At 40.5% G+C, this 19692-nt stretch overlaps 1 protein-coding gene across 8 annotated transcripts in view; it reads right to left on the reverse strand.

Annotated features, from left to right (window-relative positions):
• Nucleotides 1-19692, reverse strand: part of asap1 (ArfGAP with SH3 domain, ankyrin repeat and PH domain 1) — a 165443-nt gene that overhangs the window by 93574 nt on the left and 52177 nt on the right. For all 8 annotated transcript variants that reach the window (XM_031903144.1, XM_031903142.1, XM_031903145.1 and 5 more), the window contains 1 exon segment: nt 16047-16173. In XM_031903144.1, coding sequence (XP_031759004.1) covers nt 16047-16173 — 127 coding nt within the window.

Consider the following 19692-nt stretch of genomic DNA (forward strand, 5'->3'; position numbering starts at 1 on the left):
TAGTTTGAGATATTTAATTATCAGTATGTGACTCAACTGATCATTTCCCCTGTTGCAATTGCTGGGTTCCATGCTTCCTACTATCAGTCTAGACCACAAAGCGTATTAGTTGTTTGCAGCAAGAAAAAAAAACCTTGGAATAAGAGAGAAACACCAAGAAAACAACTCATTTCATTTAAATAGAAGAAAAAAATTAATTTGTACAACAGATTTATTAAACATCCACTGTGGTTTGGCAACATTGTTTATAACAATAGCAACGTAACCTTAACCGAAACTGTATGATTCTAATTGCCAACCCAGCCAATAGAATAATGACCCGTATGCCCTTTAGCGCTGAATACTAGATGTATAGATACAGGGGTGCAATGATTGGTACACAAAGTCCTTTCATTTAGAGCCCTGTTTCCTATACTTGGAACCACAAATGTTGAACTATAACAACCAAATGCTTTATAACAACTCCATAACAACCAATAGGATTAAATGTTGAAGAAGGCTGGGATTTGTAGTCCAAGGGACAGGGCCATATGGAGAGCTGAAGACCAAATACATGTATCTGGCTTCCACGAGATCACAATGAAGTTAATGGGATCCTTGGAAGGCTGTTAGGGATCTCATTTTTTAGCTGGCAGAGAATCTGCTATATCTGACCCCTCAATAAGTCTAACCATAACTGCAACAGCCTATATCCACCATATGACCAAGCCATGCTCCAACCTATACCGTCAACTCTACCTGTACACGTTCCAATGCCCACAATTTATATCAGTAAAACTGTCAGATACTGCATTTAGTATGATATAGAGGGTGCTATTCTGAGACAGTTTGCAATTGGTCTTCATTTTTTTATTATTTGCAGTTTTTTAATTATATAGCTTTTTGTTCAGAATCTTTGCAGTTTGGAATTTTGGCAGTTATCTAGTTGCTAGCAACCAAATTAAACTAGCAACCAGGCAGTGGTTTGTACAAGAGCCCTGTTATAATGCAACATTATTAGTACAGGTATAGGACCAGTTATCCAGAATGCTCGGGAGCTAGGGTATTCCGGATAAGGGGTCTTTCCGTAATTTGGATGTTTATACCTTAAATCTACTAAAAAAATATCAATAAAAAATGAATTAAACCCGATAGGATTATTTTTCCCCCAATAAGGGGTAATTATATCTTAGTTGGGATCAAGTACAGGTACTGTTTTATTATTACAGAGAAAAGGGAATCATTTAACCATGAAATAAACCCAATAGGGCTGTTCTGCCCCCAATAAGGGGTAATTATATCTTAGTTGGGATCAAGTACAGGTACTGTTTTATTATTACAGAGAAAAGGGAATCATTTAACCATTAAATAAACCCAATAGGGCTGTTCTGCCCCCAATAAGGGGTAATTATATCTTAGTTGGGATCAAGTACAAGGTAATGTTTTATTATTAGAGAAAAGGGAATCATTTAACCATGAAATAAACCCAATAGGGCTGTTCTGCCCCAATAAGGGGTAATTATATCTTAGTTGGGATCAAGTACAGGTACTGTTTTATTATTACAGAGAAAAGGGAATCATTTAACCATGAAATAAACCCAATAGGGCTGTTCTGCCCCCAATAAGGGGTAATTATATCTTAGTTGGGATCAAGTACAGGTACTGTTTTATTATTACAGAGAAAAGGGAATCATTTAACCATTAAATAAACCCAATAGGGCTGTTCTGCCCCCAATAAGGGGTAATTATATCTTAGTTGGGATCAAGTACAAGGTAATGTTTTATTATTACAGAGAAAAGGGAATCATTTAACCATGAAATAAACCCAATAGGGCTGTTCTGCCCCAATAAGGGGTAATTATATCTTAGTTGGGATCAAGTACAGGTACTGTTTTATTATTACAGAGAAAAGGGAATCATTTAACCATGAAATAAACCCAATAGGGCTGTTCTGCCCCCAATAAGGGGTAATTATATCTTAGTTGGGATCAAAGGCTTTCCATAATTCGGAGCTTTCTGGATAGCGGGTTTCCGGATAAAGGATTCTATACCTGTAGTAGTAGTAGTATTATTATTATATACGACACATGACATTACTAGAATTATTATTATGACATCACATAAAACAATTCTGTTATATTAGGGGCTTTTTATTACACTCAAGCAGCCCTGTAGTGTCGGTAAAAAGTATAAATTGTGGCTGGAGCAATCAAGTCAATAATGAGGAACATCAGTGGTGAAACAGGAAGCGGCTAATTAGAAAAGCCTGCAGCCTCCCCTGTTGTTCCATAAAGCCAATGGCCTTCGGAGCACTCTGCAAATATTTGCCTATGATTGTTCGATGTGACCCAAGTGCTCCTTTTATTTAATGAGCACGAACACTCAGGCACGACAAGGATAAGAGCAGAGATCTGCTACATGCGGAACAGCTAATCTTCATTCCTACGGACATACTACTGGAAACTGAAAAGCCTTATTTTACCCAGTGAAAGAAATGATAGTACAGGTATCGGACCCCTTATCCGGAAACCTGTTATCCAAAAAGCTCCGAATTACGGAAAGCCCGTCTCCCATAGACTCCATTATAAGAAAATAATTCAGAATTTTAAAACTGATTTCCTTTTTTTATGTAGAAATAAAACAGTACCTTGTAATTGATCCCAACTAAGATATAAATAATCCTTATTAGATGCAAAACAATCCTATTGGGTTTAATTAATGTTTTATTAATTTTTTAGTAGGCTTAAGGTATGGAGATCCAAATTATGGAAAGACCCCTTATCCGGAATACCCTTGGTCCCGAGCATTCTGGATAATGGGTCCTATACCTGTACTAAGCAACATTCCAATATCAGCCATGTAAAACTGTCAGAGTTTCTAAAGGTCCTGGCAACTGCAACTGCCACTGAAACCAGTATCTGTCAGCCCCTGCCTATTTTCTGAAAGTAAACATGGCCATACACTAAGATTTTGAGCCAATGTAGTCTCCGAAAAATCAAGCCTGGCCAATCGACATCTGGGCAATTTTCGGTCGGGGAGGCCTGTAGGAGGACCCCATACACGGGCCGATAAGCTGCAGAGTCAGTCTTAAGGACCCAAATTGGCAGCTGAAATCTGTGTATGGCTACCTTAAGCTGATTTACAGACCTTAAGGTGGCCATACATGGGCTGATTTCAGCTGTCGATATCGGTCCCTTAGACCGATTCAGCAGCTTATCGGCCCATGTATGGGCACTAACAACAGGCCTGCCCGACCAAAATCTGGCCTGAAATTGGCCAGATATTGATTGGGCAGGTTAAAAAATGTAGTCGGATCGGGGACCGTATCGGCTCGTTGATGCGGCCCCCGAACCAAATGCGCCTATACCCGACGCTCTAATGACCAAATTAGCCTGAATTCGCCCGATATCGCCCACCCGTAGGGGATATTAGGAGAAGATTCACTCACTTGGCGACCTCGCAAAGAAGCGGATCTTAGTGTGTATGGCCACCTTTAGACCGATTTGGCAACTTATCTGTCCGTGTATGGGCACCACAGATGGGCCTCCCCAACCAACATCTGGCCTGAAATTGTCCAGATCTTGATCAGATAGGTTTAATTTTTCCGTCAGATCGGGGACCATATCAACGAGCCAAAGCTGATTGCACCTATGCCCGCCGTATTAATTCAGGTAATTAAGAGCAAACGATCAAATAAGCCTGATATCTTGATATAGGTGAGCATATTGGGAGAAGATCTTACAGTGTATGGCCACCTTTAGAAGAAGCATGCATTGCTGACTTCTCCTACATACATTATTTCAAGAAACAGAACCAGCAGTGCAGAAAGAGACAGACACTTAATTATATTTACAAATAAGTTTAAAATCACTTAACATTTTAATGAATTATACTTTCTTTCATTAGGTAAAATGTTATTTCTGGGTTACATCCCTTTAAAAGTCAACAGCTGACAGCAGTTATCTGTGGTGGTCCGAGGCTACGGCAGTCCATGTTGCGGCCCACCAGCTGTTTCAGTATGAAGCAAATGGGCTGCCACAAGTTTTACATACCTGTTTTTCTGATCATAAGATTTTCGGTGTGAGTCTATCTGGGAGTGACCAATCACAGGCAGACATTCAATAACAGCTGGAGAACCATGGACTGGGAATCCTAGATAGAGGCATTCCCCTAAAGGCCTGTATTCCATATTAATGTTGTTTATAGCCTTGTTGATAGGTACTTTGAGACATTTTGTACTTTGCTGATGCAAGAAAGTAGGAAGAGTTATCCTTAATCATCAGAAAATCATCCGCCTGTGGCTGTGCACATAGCAAGTACAGCAAAAGTTTGTTTTTTTTGTCTAAGTTTCTTAAGTTGTGTGTACAACACGCACCGGTCCAGGGCCTAAGGTAAGTAATAATAATCACTGGGGGTGCCTAACAGATTGGGCTTTTCCTGTAAAGGTGGCCATAAGCGTTACAACTATGATCGTTCTTACCCTTCTGGGCTGAATCGTCAGATATGGAGGTAGCAACAATAGAAATTCTTCCCCTATCTGACTATTCAGCCCTAAATGCATGCCTTTGCTTGGGCACCTTCAACGGCGTCCAATCAAAATCTTCTATCCCACCCGATCGATCAATGAGACGACCGATATCCAAGGCTTTTGCAATATCGGCAAAACCGCCAACAATAAATGTCTTTGCGTTGCTTCAGTTCAGAAAACCGAAGCAATGCGAAGGCCTTTCCACTGGCGACTGCAATAGCAGATTTGTGGGCGACTAACACACTCAACCTAATTACACTTTCTATTTGCAAGCACTACTTTAAAGTATTTTTTATAGATCGTTAACAATTGCAATAAGAAATAGTAACAAATTTTTTTACTCCATTAAGGAAAACTATACCCCCAAACAATGTAGGTCTCTATAAAAATATATTGCATTAACCAGCTCACATGTAAAACCCTGCTTCATCTAAATAAATAATTTTCATATAAATATGCTTTTTTAGTAGTATGTGCCATTGGGTAATCCTAAATAGCCAAGGCACACATACATGCTAGGCCCCATCAGCCAATGAATGGGCAGAGTTCAGCCTTTTGCTCCCACACTACTTCCTGTTACAGTTAGAGCTGCATCACTTCCTGTCAGCTGATCTCTGACGGAGCACACAGCCCATCACTAAATGGCGGCTCAAGGGAAAGGATGGTAAAGGGCAATATTTACTGATATATATTTTCCAGTTTGGGGAGATTCTTTAATAGGTCATTTAACATAATATAAACTATCTGTTGGTTAAGTATTCATTCTGGGGGTATAGTTTTCCTTTAAAAATTACAGATGTGTCTTCTAAATTTCCTGACCTTAACACAACCGGGGAATTGCAAATGTGTTATCTGACAGTGTCTGGAAATTAGCTGTTGTTGCTTTTCAACTGGTCTCCATTTTCTTTATAGTTTTTGAAATGATAATAGTTTTTGATCTGCCTCTTTCCAGATTTTAGGCCAGGGTCACTGACCCCGGCAGCCAAAAAAAAAAACGTAGGGTACAATTTTACGGTTACTTTTTATGACTTATCAGACCCTGGAAACCAGATAGCTACTGAAATACCAAAACAGAAAGCTGAACAAAAAGCGAAGTAATTAAAAAAACACTAAAAAATTAGATCAATAGAAAATTACTAAACGTTTATTTTAAGGTGGGCTGCTTCTTTCAAGCAGTATTTAGCTTTGAGTTTAAATCCCAACTTGCAAATGAATAGTAAAAATGATAAAAGAGTGCTAAACAAACGCAAGTGGAGTTAATACGGCACCAAGTTTCAACTGACGATGATTCATTACTAATTAATTCACATATTCACAAACTGTGCATCGCTTTCCTATGGAATAATTCCTTCCACTCGGTAATTTCAGTGTGCAAGCAGTGTTCTCATCAGACCTCTCTAATCCCAAATCATGTGAGGATATTTGGTAAGAGCCCAGCGCAGGGACGGCGTCTGTTTTCCATTAGCTGTTGGTACCAATGGCAGCAGGACGATTATTAAAGAGGCAGCAACGCAAATACACAAAATACATGTTATACTATCGATAGATACAGAGGCAAACACTTCCCTGTATTGACATCTGCATTAAGTTGCAGGGCAATGCAGCATCTGGATCTCTAAATGTGACCTATTACAGGAGAAGGAAAGTCATTTTGGCCAATAGATTCGCCACAATAGTGCCACCTATTCTGCAGAAAGCTTTACCATACCGGAGTAAACAGTCCTAGAACTGCCCTCCATTGGCTTAAGATAGCAGCTGCCATTTTAGCTCAGTCTCAGTAGCGTCTGTAGCATAGATCACACATTGCAATGGGAGCGGGAGTGAATTCTTATGAATTCTTATGGGAGGGGGAGCAGGGAATGAAGGATTTTTCTGAGAGAGGAAGTCAGATACCAAAGTCATGTATACACGAAATAAGACAAGAAATCCTGTGTTTCTTTTGATAGAGGACTCTAGACATAGTTTTCACCTTTCCTTCTCCTTTAATGCAGAATGTCAGTGCTCACTGATATTCACAGTGTAAAGGCATGTTTATACAACATTCTACATGTCTCATTTTCATTATAATAAAACTGACAATGATTTACAAAAGTACTCTGTACATTAGGCACATCAGGTTTCCAAATCAAACTGTGCTGTAATGAGCAATTATACAAGCTCTTGATTACTGAACTGGTGCAAACCTGTAGCCCCGCAATGTTATAAGGCATGGTAATTAATAGGCTGTAAAGTTAAAAATACTATTTCGCCTAATGAAAGAAAATATAATTCTACGCAATTTTACAAAGTAAGTACTGTCAACGGATGCAAACCATTAGCCCCGCAGAATTATAAGGCACTGTAATTAATGGGTTGTAAAGTTAAAAATACAATTTTATCTAAAGAAAGAAAAAATCAAACTAAGCAAACTTTCAATATAGAATAAGAACTGTCAACACATATATTTGCATTGTCAGACTGGGCCGCCAGGGTACCGGGAAAAAACGCGGTGGGCCCCGGCAACCCAAATCCGATGCCCCAAGGGCACTCCCGCAATTCGCCGTCTCCCTCCCCCAACGCGCCGCAGGTAAGTTTCTTTTAGGAGTGCTCAGGGGAGGGGGGCGGAGAGTATTGGGGGCCTCTGCAGGGCGGGGGTGAAGGCAGCAGGGGCCATTGGGGGGTGCAGGGGCCCCTGAGGCAGAAGCCTCAGTGGGCCCTGCACCCCCCAGTCCAACCCTGTATATTTGTAAATGTAAATGCTTTTGAAAGCACTGTCACTTTTTATTCTCTGCACTGCTGGTTCTGACTAATAAAAGAAGCCAGCTGATAAGGAAACCTGTCAAGAAGGCACTGTGGGAACTGGAGTCTAGGATTTGCCCCTCTTTGAGCCAAAACTTACATAAAATAGAGTAAAATCTGGCATTCAGATAGCGAACTTTTATTTTACACAGCATAATAAATAGCCCCCTTAGAGTCGCTGTAACTGACCTTAAAACTGAGCCCTCCTAGGGGGGCTAGTCCCACGGCTTGGGAATCACAGCTTTAGGCTAATGACACATGACATTTTGACTGCCCCTCACAGAAAATAGTAGTGGTCAAGCTGCCTTTTCCTGAGCAACTGCTTCAGAACCAGGCAGTGAGCACCCCAAAAGGCGATCCACTTGCACCATATGCCATTGACTTGCATTAAGTAACTGTGCCCCTCAAGGCCCCACGTTAGCAAACACACAGAAAAGACGGTTTTTGTCCTGTCAAACTAAAATAACAACTTCTATTGAGATTACTGTATACAAACTGATCTCTAAAGCTTTAAAAACTTTATGCACCAATAAATCCCTTCCCCTGAATACACAGAGATCCCAATCTGTAACTACTCAGATGTGATTCAGACAATATGCAGTAAAAATCATAAGGTCCTTTTATGTCACGGGACATTTCGGGGATAGTTGGTCTGGCTACGTTTAGCCTTTAATGGTTTCTTAAGGTTGTGTCGCAATTGTTTCAATGTGATACATTAGAGAACATGTTTGATGAAATCTGCTGTGTTTAGACAGTGAAAATACAAACAAAACCAAACAGTAAAAGCATGACTAAAAGCACCAAAAATATACTGTGTAGCGTTGTCCTTATGTTACACAAAACAAGCGCTAGTGCAACTGGAGTGATGAAATAAAAAAACAAAAAAAAAACCTTGTGAAATAAATAGTAAAGAAAACATGCAAATAAATGTATATATTGTAATACCACGAGAACACTATGCTCTGAAGGAATAGGACATTGAAACTGGCCATACACTGACAGATCTGCTCATTTGGCAAGATCTTTCCCCAATATGGCCACCTTGAGGTGGGCGATATCAGACTGATCCGATCGTTTGGCCCAGGGGCCAGTTGCATCACATTAACAGGACGCAGGCCATTGGGCAAGGAGAGCTTCAGCTCTTGAAACGAGGTTTTGTACGATATTTGATACGTGTATGGTGGATCGAGGAGACGACCGATATTGGCAAAAGCCTTGGATAACGGTTGTCTCATCGATCGGACGGGTCAAAAGATTTTGATCGGGCGCCATTGAAGAAACTTGAACAAAAGCTGCGTTTAGGGCTGAATCGTCAGATAGGGGTTGAATTCCTATTGTTTCACCTCCCTATCTGACGATTCAGCCCTGAACGTCAATGGAGGGTACTAACGATCTTTCCTGTGAACAATGGTAGCAGGAAAGATCGCAATTCTAAAGTGTATGGCCAGCTTAACCCACAAAATGTTGCCACTGTAGCACCCACACCCGCCTGTCTGCTCTGCATGCTACGTCTGCACACACCTTAGGTTCCAGAACAGGGAACCTTGGGAGCAGATGAAGAGTGTACAACCCCAGTCTGACCCGCACCCAATGCAATGGTTGCCCGATTTTCAACCCTAACCTGTCTGACATAAGGGTAAACACGTGGGTCCCACTGGTTGTGGGTCAACCCACATATCCCTACTCTGCGAGTATAATAACTGCGCCAATCACTACGCACATACAAACACTAGACATGACTATATTCTACAATTATAAAAAACAGAAATCCCTTTTTTATATAAAAAAAACGCAATGAGAAGACTGTGACTGTATTCACTGACCAGGGATCACTTTGCTTAGAGACCGTCTGTAATGGTGACATATATTCAGACAAGAAAAAGGGAAAATCCCCTGTGCTTGGGTGAATTTCCTCCGGGTACTGGTGTTTTTTTCCACAGCTATTACAATGGAATGTTACCCATTTGACCCAGTTGTACAGGAAGTTACTTCTCTTTAGGTTCTGGGAATCGTAGTTCATCAGCTGGGGAAGCTCCAGGCTAGAGTACAAGATACCAATACAGTGCGTTCCTTGGATGCCACATGAAATAAGTGTGGAACTGAACACAAAGTTCAAGATTTTACTCTAGGATTTTCAGATCAGAACTCCATACAGCTCCAGATGGTTCTGTACTACAACTCCCAGGATGCTTCAGGGCGCTAACATTTCCAGCATTTCTTTCAGGCTGTCAATGCAGCAGGGATATAGCCCTTGGTAAACTACAACACACTTCAAACCACTGCCGATTAGAATAACCTTTGCCTCTTCCAGAGTTAAGAATGACCGTTTACATGTTAAGATTTTGTTTGTTAACAAGGTATATACATTTTTTAAAAAAAAAAACCTATTTGTACACAAATATAACTAAAGTTTAGTAACTTGCTGGAAAATGTGTGGAGGAAAGCATTTCCTCTTAGTCATTAGACTGCTGCCATGAAATGGTTACCATAACACAGTTTAAGAGGTTCCATAAAAATATAAAAATTTTATGTCATTATTTCCGGTTTTCTCACACACGCCAAAAATATACAGGAAAGTAAACTGGCTCCTGGTACAGTCAGGGAGAGAGGTAAATGATGTATACTCTGTATAATGCACTGCAGTATGTGTCAGCGCATATATAAAGTTTAATAACAATAATAATAAATGCAGCAAGTTATTAGCCCGTGTGCCAGGATGGCATTGAAGAAAAGGCTTCTGTCATTTGCACAAAAAAACGTTTCTCTCCTTGATAGACTCTTGCAATTTCCTGCTGAGTCGGAACGGATGTTTCTGTTATCATAAAACTAACCGAGCATAAAGGACATACTAACCCTCAAAATATATATATTTTTATTTTTTAAAGACTATGTTGTAACCTTCCCAGAAGGAGGGGAACACGTTCTAAGCCATAAACTGTCCACTTTGCTGAATACTTTAGTCCATCAGGACAGTGAGACGTTCAGAAACGGGGGCGGGCAACAGCACAATCACTTTCAACAGTACAGGTATAGGACCTGGTATCCAGAATGCTCAGGACCCAGGGCATTCTGAATAAGGGATCTTTCTGTAATTTGGATATCCATACCTTAAGTCTACTAAAAAATCATTTATACATCATTAAAACCACAATCATTATATCTTGGTTGGGATCAAGTACAGATACTGTTTTATTATTACAGAGAAAAGAGAATCATTTAACCATTAAATAAACCCAATAGGGCTGTTCTGCCCCCTATAAGGGGTAATTATATCTTAGTTGGGATCAAGTACAGGTACTGTTTTATTATTACAGAGAAAAGGGAATCATTTAACCATTAAATAAACCCAATAGGGCTGTTCTGCCCCAATAAGGGGCAATTATATCTTAGTTGGGATCAAGTACAGGTACTGTTTTATTATTTCAGAGAGAAAGGAAAAAAAATAAGAATTTTTTTCTTATAATGGAGTCTATGGGGATAGCATTTCCATAATTCAGAACTTTCTGGATAATGGGTTTCCAGATAACGGATCCCATACCTGTACAATAAAATATGAAAGAGTGGTCTGAACTATAGGTCTGACCTACACAGACTACATTTAATACTACTGTTACAAAATTACAAATCCCCTCATCCTTTTGCCATCTCTGCCCACAAAGGTTTTGTGGGAAATGCAGCTGATATACATCTGGAGAAACAAAAGCCAATACACAGAATTTTCTCTTCACGAAGATGAAATGCCGCTTTGATGCAATATATACATTTTGGAAAAAGGAATTCTGCACCTACTAACTGTAACTCCCAGCATCCCCTGACACGATTTGAGTATGGCAGGGATTTATAACTTCAAGAACTGGGGAATAAAGTAGCTGCAGCTAGAACATGTTTTGGAATAAGTGTGTGGGAGAATAAAAGGTTACACATGAAAGAAAGCACACTGTAAGTCAGCAGAAGAATGAGCAGAGTCATCTCTCTGTATTTTGCAGCTGAGATCATCAGATATATACTGACATATCCATTACAGGCACCAAGTGCAAAAAAGAGAGGAATAACTCAGCTTTACTGTGGCTTTTCAGTATCTTGTCTTTAGCTCTCTGCAACCCATAGCCCAAGTCAGGAACCCTAGCTTGCCTTTAGCGCTCTGCAACCCATGGCCCAAGTCAGGAACCCTAGCTTGCTTTAAGCGCTCTGCCACCCACAGCCCAAGTCAGGAACCCTAGCTTGCCTTTAGCGATCTGCAACCCATAGCCCAAGTCGGGAACCCTAGCTTGTCTTTAGCACTCTGCAACCCACAGCCCAAGTCAGAAACCCTAGCTTGCCTTTAGCGCTCTGCAACCCATGGCCCAAGTCAAGAACCCTAGCTTGCCTTAAGCGCTCTGCCACCCACAGCCCAAGTTGGGAACCCTAGCTTGTCTTTAGCACTCTGCAACCCATAGCCCAAGTCAGGAACCCTAGCTTGCCTTTAGCGCTCTGCAACCCACAGCCCTAGCCGGAAACCCTAGCTTGCCTTTAGCAATCTGCAACCCACAGCCCAAGTCAGGAACCCTAGCTTGTCTTTAGCGCTCTGCAACCCAAGACTAACTTGTCTCTGCAACACCTTAGCCCAAGTCGGCAACTCTATAGCCGAGGTCCAGAGCAGCCAATTTCTGCAGGGCTGTGGCTGAAATAAAACTCTCTACATATAATAAAGCTGCTTTAAATGACAACAAAGTGTACAAAGTGTCATTGCGAAATGTACAACTTTTCCCCCAAACCATTATCAAACTGATTACAAGGGATGTTTAACCAAATATTAAAATGAAACTGCAATTTCAAAAGGTCTGTCTATCAGCTCTCCTCCAGCCAAGACTGCAGTTCCCACAATGCCTTGCAGTCATTCTCCTTCTTAGGTGCGTTAATAAAAGAACATGCGAGCCTTAGTGGGATTTAGAGTCTTACCAAAGGCAGGGAATGCAAGTAGGCAGGGAATTCAGGAGGGAATAATGAACAAAGAAACTGCTTTCAACAGCAATTAAAATTACATTTAATACTTTTCAAATCATTTTAGCTAATGAGTATTGAGAAAGCTGCTTATAACTGCACGCAAAAGGTCTGAAGCTTCTTTATGTAGAGCGAGCTGAAAGTGCCAACCTTGCACCCAAACCATCTGTGGTCTCTGACTTCCTCAGTGAGTTCATGCCCCTGCACATATAGTAAAACGCCGGAAATTCTGAATTTTGCAGCTAAACCTGCTTTATCGTCACTGAAGGATCTTACCCCCTTGGTCCAGGCTGCTAGTTTAAATACTTGGCAAGGGCAGAATTAGAGAAACAGGTTGGTGAAAAGGAAATAAGAGAATTAGAAGCATATAAATAATCAGATCCCCCCCTTTTCCCCACAGACTGTAAGGTTTGTCGGCAAATGGACAGTTTGGGAGGGACTGAGAGCTGGTTGAGCTGCATTAGATCTCTTCCGCTTCATTCTTGTTACCTGCTGAGTATTATCCTGCTTATGTCTGTGCTATAAACAGCATATGCGCAAGGAGTCACCTTGTAGGGACAACGTACAGAATCAAGTTATCAATGGAGGCAAGGAGTACGGCCCAGCCAGCAACGGCCATTCGTATAGGCATGACCTCCTTTGATTCTCTCTTTCTAAACTTAACAAAAGTAAGCAATGCATTTCAGAATAAATTCTAGGGATGCACCAAATCCAGGATTAGGTTCGGGATTCGGCCTTTTACGGCAGGATTTTGATTTGGCCGAATCCACGGTCCTGGCTGAACCCTTAAAATCATGTGACTTTTCGCCACATAAATGTGGACGTTGAAAAAAGTGCGTTTCTTTTTACGCCTTCTATACCTTAGTTTAAATGTGCAAATTAGGATTTAGATTCAGTTCAATATGCATCCGAATCTTTCTAGAAGGATTCGGAGTTTGGCTGGTTCCCTAAATATTGGATTTGGTGCATCCTATACATTTTTTTGAATGTTTCTTGATAGACACTGTAGTGTTAACTTCATTTCCTCACTGCAGTTGCGGACACTCAGATTTACTCACACAATCCCTTACGTGAAAAATCCCATTCATTAAAGGTGCTTGCATCAACATGAACTCTCCTCAATCCTTCCTTCCAAATGTAGTGCCTTTGATCCTATTGAACCCTGAAGCTACCAATCCTGGCAGAAGTTCCAGGGTTCCCAAAGCACCCTGTGCCAATAACGCTCAGCCAAATGCCAAAAACAGTGGCAAGCATAAGCAGTGTGGGCATTCATTTTGACTCATCAGCCACAACTTTGTCAGGAGAAACCCTAACTGGCATCTGCAATAACACTGGCATTCTGGGAAAAAAATACTACATTGTAGGGAAAAAACATGGACATTGCATCAAAAAGTGAATGTTTCTCACTGCATCTGCTGTAAGGAAATGACCCCAGGAAATTATCAATTAATTCATTCATTAATCCAAGTGTACTAAATAAATAAAAGCAACATGATAATTGGTGCACAGGGGAAATCTACAACATATTACTTGCCAAATATTTTTTTTACTCCTTGGCCTCTGAGTGTAGCCCACACACCCTATGTCCCTTTACCCTCTAAATATATCTAGCCACCTAAGAAAAAGCTGTTAGCGTTTTCAAGTCAGCAGCTAGGAAAGAAGATTATCACAGGAGATTAAAGCACATTTTACGATTCCCTTCCTGGCTTTTGCTGCCTAATGCACACCAGAATTATAAGAAAATACAAGGGTTCTATAAAGTCCAGGAACATCCTTTCTGTGGTTTTCCCTAAGGCTGACAATAGTTTGGATCCTCAGACAGTTAGGAGCTGAGAGCTGTAAACTACTAGAGCTTTGGCACCCATGGTGAGAAGGCTACTGCATGCCCAGGGCCTTGGGACAGGAACATGGATCACCATGCGACAAATAGACATAAATAAAAAAAGAGATGGGGTAGACTAGACAGCACCAACAGCAAAGCAGTAGTCACCCTTACCATATGGCCTTTAAAAAATGGCGCTCTCCACTGTCTCCAACAGTCTACTTTAATGTCACTAATAACATAAGCTGTCTACTACTTTAATTTCAGATTTTTAATTTCGTGGTTAGCTTCCATTAATATGTTGGACTTACATTGTCCCTGTATGCCCACTGCCCGGGTTAAAAACATAGCACCACTCCCCCAACAGTGTTTTAGTACAGGCCAACGTAGCAGTCTCTGACAAACTACTACTAATGCAATACTACTATAATTCTCTATCAACACCAATGAGGATCTGATACAAATGTTATGTTTGTAAATTAGCTGCCTTGTAGAGGCCTCCCAAACCCACAAACCCCCCTCCCCAATGCTGCCTCATTGCCTTATTCCTAAATTCAAAGAGATTGTTGACACTGAGCATCTGAGCATGCACAATCCAAGCCAGGTCAGAATCGGCTTCAAGTCCATATGCCCCATGTCAGTAATCACTTGGATTAGAAGATTAACCAAACTTCAACGGCAGTGTCAGAATTAGGGACCAAGGGCTAAAAACATTCTTTCCAACTGTGCAGAACTGGCAGTTTTCATACTACAAACTTTCACTTAAGGTGGCCATACATTGTAAGATCCGCTCGTTTGGCAAGATCTCTCAGTATGCCCACCTACGGGCCAAACGATCGAATTAAAATGGCAGACATAGTCATCAACGAGCCGATGTGGCCCCTGGTTCAACGTAAATATCATACCTGCCCAATTCGAGATCTGCCCAATTTCAGGCCAGATGTCGGTCGGGCAAGCCCATCATTGGTGCCCTTACATAGTCAGATAAGCTGCCGAATCAGCCTAAAGGACCAATATCGGCAGCTAAATTCGGCCCGTGAATAGCCACCAAAAGTGCCACAAATGGTGCAGTAAAGCATTTTCCATTCAAGTTAACAAGGAGGTAGCAAGGTGGCGTGGCCTTGCATGTCATTCCAATCATTACCCGGATGCCAGATGATGGACCCTTCTAACGACATAACATTTAAACTTCCAAACTAGCCTTCTAAATTATAACAAGCATTAATAAAGCCCCTTTAATCAAGAATACAAAGACAGAGACACAAAATTTCACTAATTAAATGACTTTTACAGAATGGGGGGAAAAAGGACACAATAAATAGACCAAATAACATTCCATAACATACCAAAATGTATCTTCCCCTTTCAAGCACTAATTAAAGGTAAAATACTGGCATGTTTCTCTTTTAAACAAACATCACAATGCAAAGTATATGAAATTAGGATATAAAAAAAAAACTTAATATTTTATGTCAGACTGGGGAAGCAATAATCTGGCACACTCTGAATCACATGGAAACCATTCAGTGTATTAGAGAGCAGGAAGCAAATGTTGCAAGTAAAATTTCTTTCCCCGTGTAAATGAATTATTACATGTGAAATTTTGTAAGATCTGAAATATAGATCTGAGAATGGAACATCATAGTTTCATTTATAAATGAACTCGATGTTTCAGCATTTCCTTTAAGATATATGTTCTACTCTGAGCCAATTCCTTCCTACAGCTTCTATTCTCCATTTTGAGTGTGGTCCCCTGGAGAGGTCAGATAAAGGAAAAAAATAAATAATGTCTACCCCCCACAAAGCATAAATCAATTCAGAGCTCTATTTTCTTTGTGGCAAAATGGGACTTTCAAACACCAGGTTAGCAGACAAGGAACATGCCATCTTTGCATCTTAACGAGGTCTAGACAATACACCACCCAGTGAATATATTATGGTACGGGATTCAAACCCTACCTCTTCCAGCACATTGATCGAATTCCTGCAGCTCTGAAGACGGGTCGTGAAACTGGACGTGGTTGGCGAATTGTAATCCTCTGTGGTCTCCGATATAAACTCCGATACTGAGATCTGATCGGGCATCCTAGCGATGAGGAGACAAAAAACAAAAGCAGATGAGGAGAGAAGGTCCAGCGAAGGGGGGGAGTGGGTGGGCTGGCAGAGAGTAACAGGAGTGATGACAGCCAGCCCTGAACCACATCGTATACACACATATAATATGGGAGGAGAGTTACATACACATAGTAAATGTATTGCTATTATACATTATACATATTATGCTTTACAAATGTAGCTTCCCCCTTTTTTGTAGAATACATTTAAAAAGCAGAAAATAAACAAATAAATATGAATTTGGCTTAAACTGCAGTGAGAATGGGGCTGTTAATTACATTACACATCCCTCGGGATGACAGAACGTTAGCTCAAACGGCTGTGCATTGCAGTGTGAAACAAGGTCACTGAAACCCTTTGTTTAGGTGCTGCAGTGCCTGCCACTGCCCAAGGGGTTAATAAACAGGCATCGCTAAGGGGGGTTAAATAGAAAGCGTTGAGATGGGAAAAAATGTTAAATAATTTGCCGTCTACAGGGAGTCATGTAGAATATCTAAGAAAATTACATTTGGGATTAGTGTAATTATCAGTTTATATTATATAAAGCGAATGTCTATTATTATTCTTATTTACTTTATAAGTGCCAGCATACTGCAGCGCTGTACACAGGTTATACATCATTCACATCAGTCCCTGAACCAGTGGAGCTTACAATCTAAGGTCCCTATCATTAGCACACACTATGGACAGTTTTATCAGGAGCCAATTAACATGCCTGTATGTACAGGTATGGGACCTGTTATCCAGAATGCTTGGGACCTGGGGTTCTCCGTATAAGGGATCTTTCTGTAATTTGGATCTCCATACCTTTAGTCTACTAGAAATCATTTAAACAATAAATAAACCCAGGATTGTTTTGCCTCCAATAAGGATTAATTATATCTTAGTTGGGATCAAGTACAGGTACTGTTTTATTATTACAGAGAAAAGGGAATCATTTAACCATTAAATAAACCCAATAGGACTGTTCTGCCCCCAATAAGGGGTAATTATATCTTAGTTGGGATCAAGTACAGGTACTGTTTTATTATTACAGAGAAAAGGGAATAACTTAAACATTAAATAAACCCAATAGGATTGTTTTGCCTCCAATAAGGATTAATTACATCATTCACGTAATTCAGAGCTTTTTGGATATCAGGTTTTCAGATAACAGAGACCATTCCTGTATTTGGAGTGTGGGAGGAGACAGAGGGAAATGACACGGACAAGGGGGAAAATGTACAAACCCCTTGCAGATAGTGCCCTGGTGGCTGGAATTGAACTTAGAACCCCAGTGCTACAAGCATAATATATATAAGTGTCCTTAGCATATGTGTGAAGACAGCTGGGCAAAGGCAACTACACAGAACAGCAGCACACAATACAGCGGATGCCAGGGCAAGTCACTCGTGACTCATTTTGAAATACCAGTGATGACGAGTGTTGGGCAGCAAAGCCACAAATGACAACAAAGTGACAAACATGCTGCACATTCATATATATATATGATTACTATCAAAGCAGATTCCCCTACAGAGGTAGTAGTTTATCAGTCAGTTTATCAGTCATTCCTACAGAAGCAGTGAAACCATCCAAAATATGACATATTGATTTGTTCTGGATAAGCGTACACACACACAGCACTTGGCTTCCTGGGGTATTTACGCAACAACGTGACAGCTCGTCAGATAATTATTTATATAAAGAAGAGGAAAATAATAATTATATGCATGCCATACAGGAAGCACATAGAGTGATATGCTGGTCAGTAAAAGAACAAACAGAAGGTATATAAGCTTAAATCTATCATACATATCAACACAAGGAAGAATGCACATAGGAACATGGATATTTTCCAGCTCATATAGCTGGTGTGTGAGTAAATATAAAATAATATACAGGTATCTCCCTACAGGGCCTCTTTGATTTCAGAGAACCTTAACTATAACCACATTGAGCCTTGGAAAAATCCTTATACAAAGCTATGGACACACTTATGTAGGGCAATACATGCATGACTACAGAAAGCCTCTCTTGCACTCTTTAGTCTCGCATACATGATCATACAAAGCATCACATACATGACCGTAGGACCCCACACTTACATCATCCTACAGAGCACCACTTGCATCATTTAGTCTTACGCACATCATCATATAAAGAATTGAACACGGGGTACAAGGATCATATAAATAATTGCATGGAGGATACAAAGCCTCACACCACCATACAGAGCACTGTGTACATTATTACATACATTCATCATACCTCTCCCCTGCACACTAAGCTTCACATACATCATCATACAGAGAATCACTTACATCATCAAACAGAGTCCCGCATACTCCCATAGGGCTCTGCATAAATGACTTCATTCTAATACAGACATCAGCAAACAAAATCTCACTGACATCACCTCACTGAGCTTTGCAAACATCGTCATTTGGAGCTGATTTACTTCATCACTATTCAGAGCATCACATACATCATCATCATCATCATAAAGAGCCCCCTCTTACATCATCACCCATAATATGCCCACATCTATGGTGCCCCACTTCCCTCATCGTTACACAGGGAACCACATATATAATCACCATACAAAATGACACTTCCATTATTATACAAAGCCTTTTATCATTATAGTGAACTTTGCATACACCACACAAACCCCATTGACATCACTCAGGGATTTATTGATCAACCCCCATTTATTTTTTTAATGGTATCAACACATAAAAATGCCATTAAAGTGAACCCCATGTTTGTTCTTTATCAGGCACTTTCAGAATCGGAAGGCTAAGAACCGAATTCTAACACTCAGGAATGAATATAGTACTCAAGTCATTGACACATGTATCAGCCCTCTCCTGACAGTCCAGAAAGGGTTAATAACTGAATAATATCCAAGGAGGTTCACAAAAGTAGGACACGCAACTACAAAACACAGCAAAGCCACACAATATCCACACAACATACATAAGGCGGCACATTATCACAAGTGATTACAAAGAAATTATCAATCACGTGATTTCACACACAGAAGCACAAAGCATGTCTCACAAGCATATCACCCTGGTGATAACACGTAGGGATCACAGATATTACACGCAAGGATCACAGATATGTATCAAAAGCCTTTAATCACTTACCGCACCACACACAACAATCAGAGTTCCAAATACAATCACACACACAAAATACAGCACTAACACACAGCCGTGCCGAGTTTCCACACAAGATCTAGGACATGTATGATCAGACAGATTCTCACATGTAAGTTATTATTCTCGCACACAGAGTATTCTACACAATGTCACACATGCAGTGTCTCACAAAATGATACACATACAGATTATCTCACAGAATGTCTCACACACACAAGAGAGTATCTCACATGTCAGAAACACAGAGCATCATACACAATGTCACACACAGAGTATCTCACAGAATGTCACACACACTATGTCTCACAGAATGTCACACACAGAGTCAGAGTATCTCACAG

The sequence above is a fragment of the Xenopus tropicalis genome, chromosome 6 (genome assembly GCF_000004195.4).
Source record: "Xenopus tropicalis strain Nigerian chromosome 6, UCB_Xtro_10.0, whole genome shotgun sequence".
In the NCBI taxonomy this organism is placed as follows: domain Eukaryota; kingdom Metazoa; phylum Chordata; class Amphibia; order Anura; family Pipidae; genus Xenopus; species Xenopus tropicalis.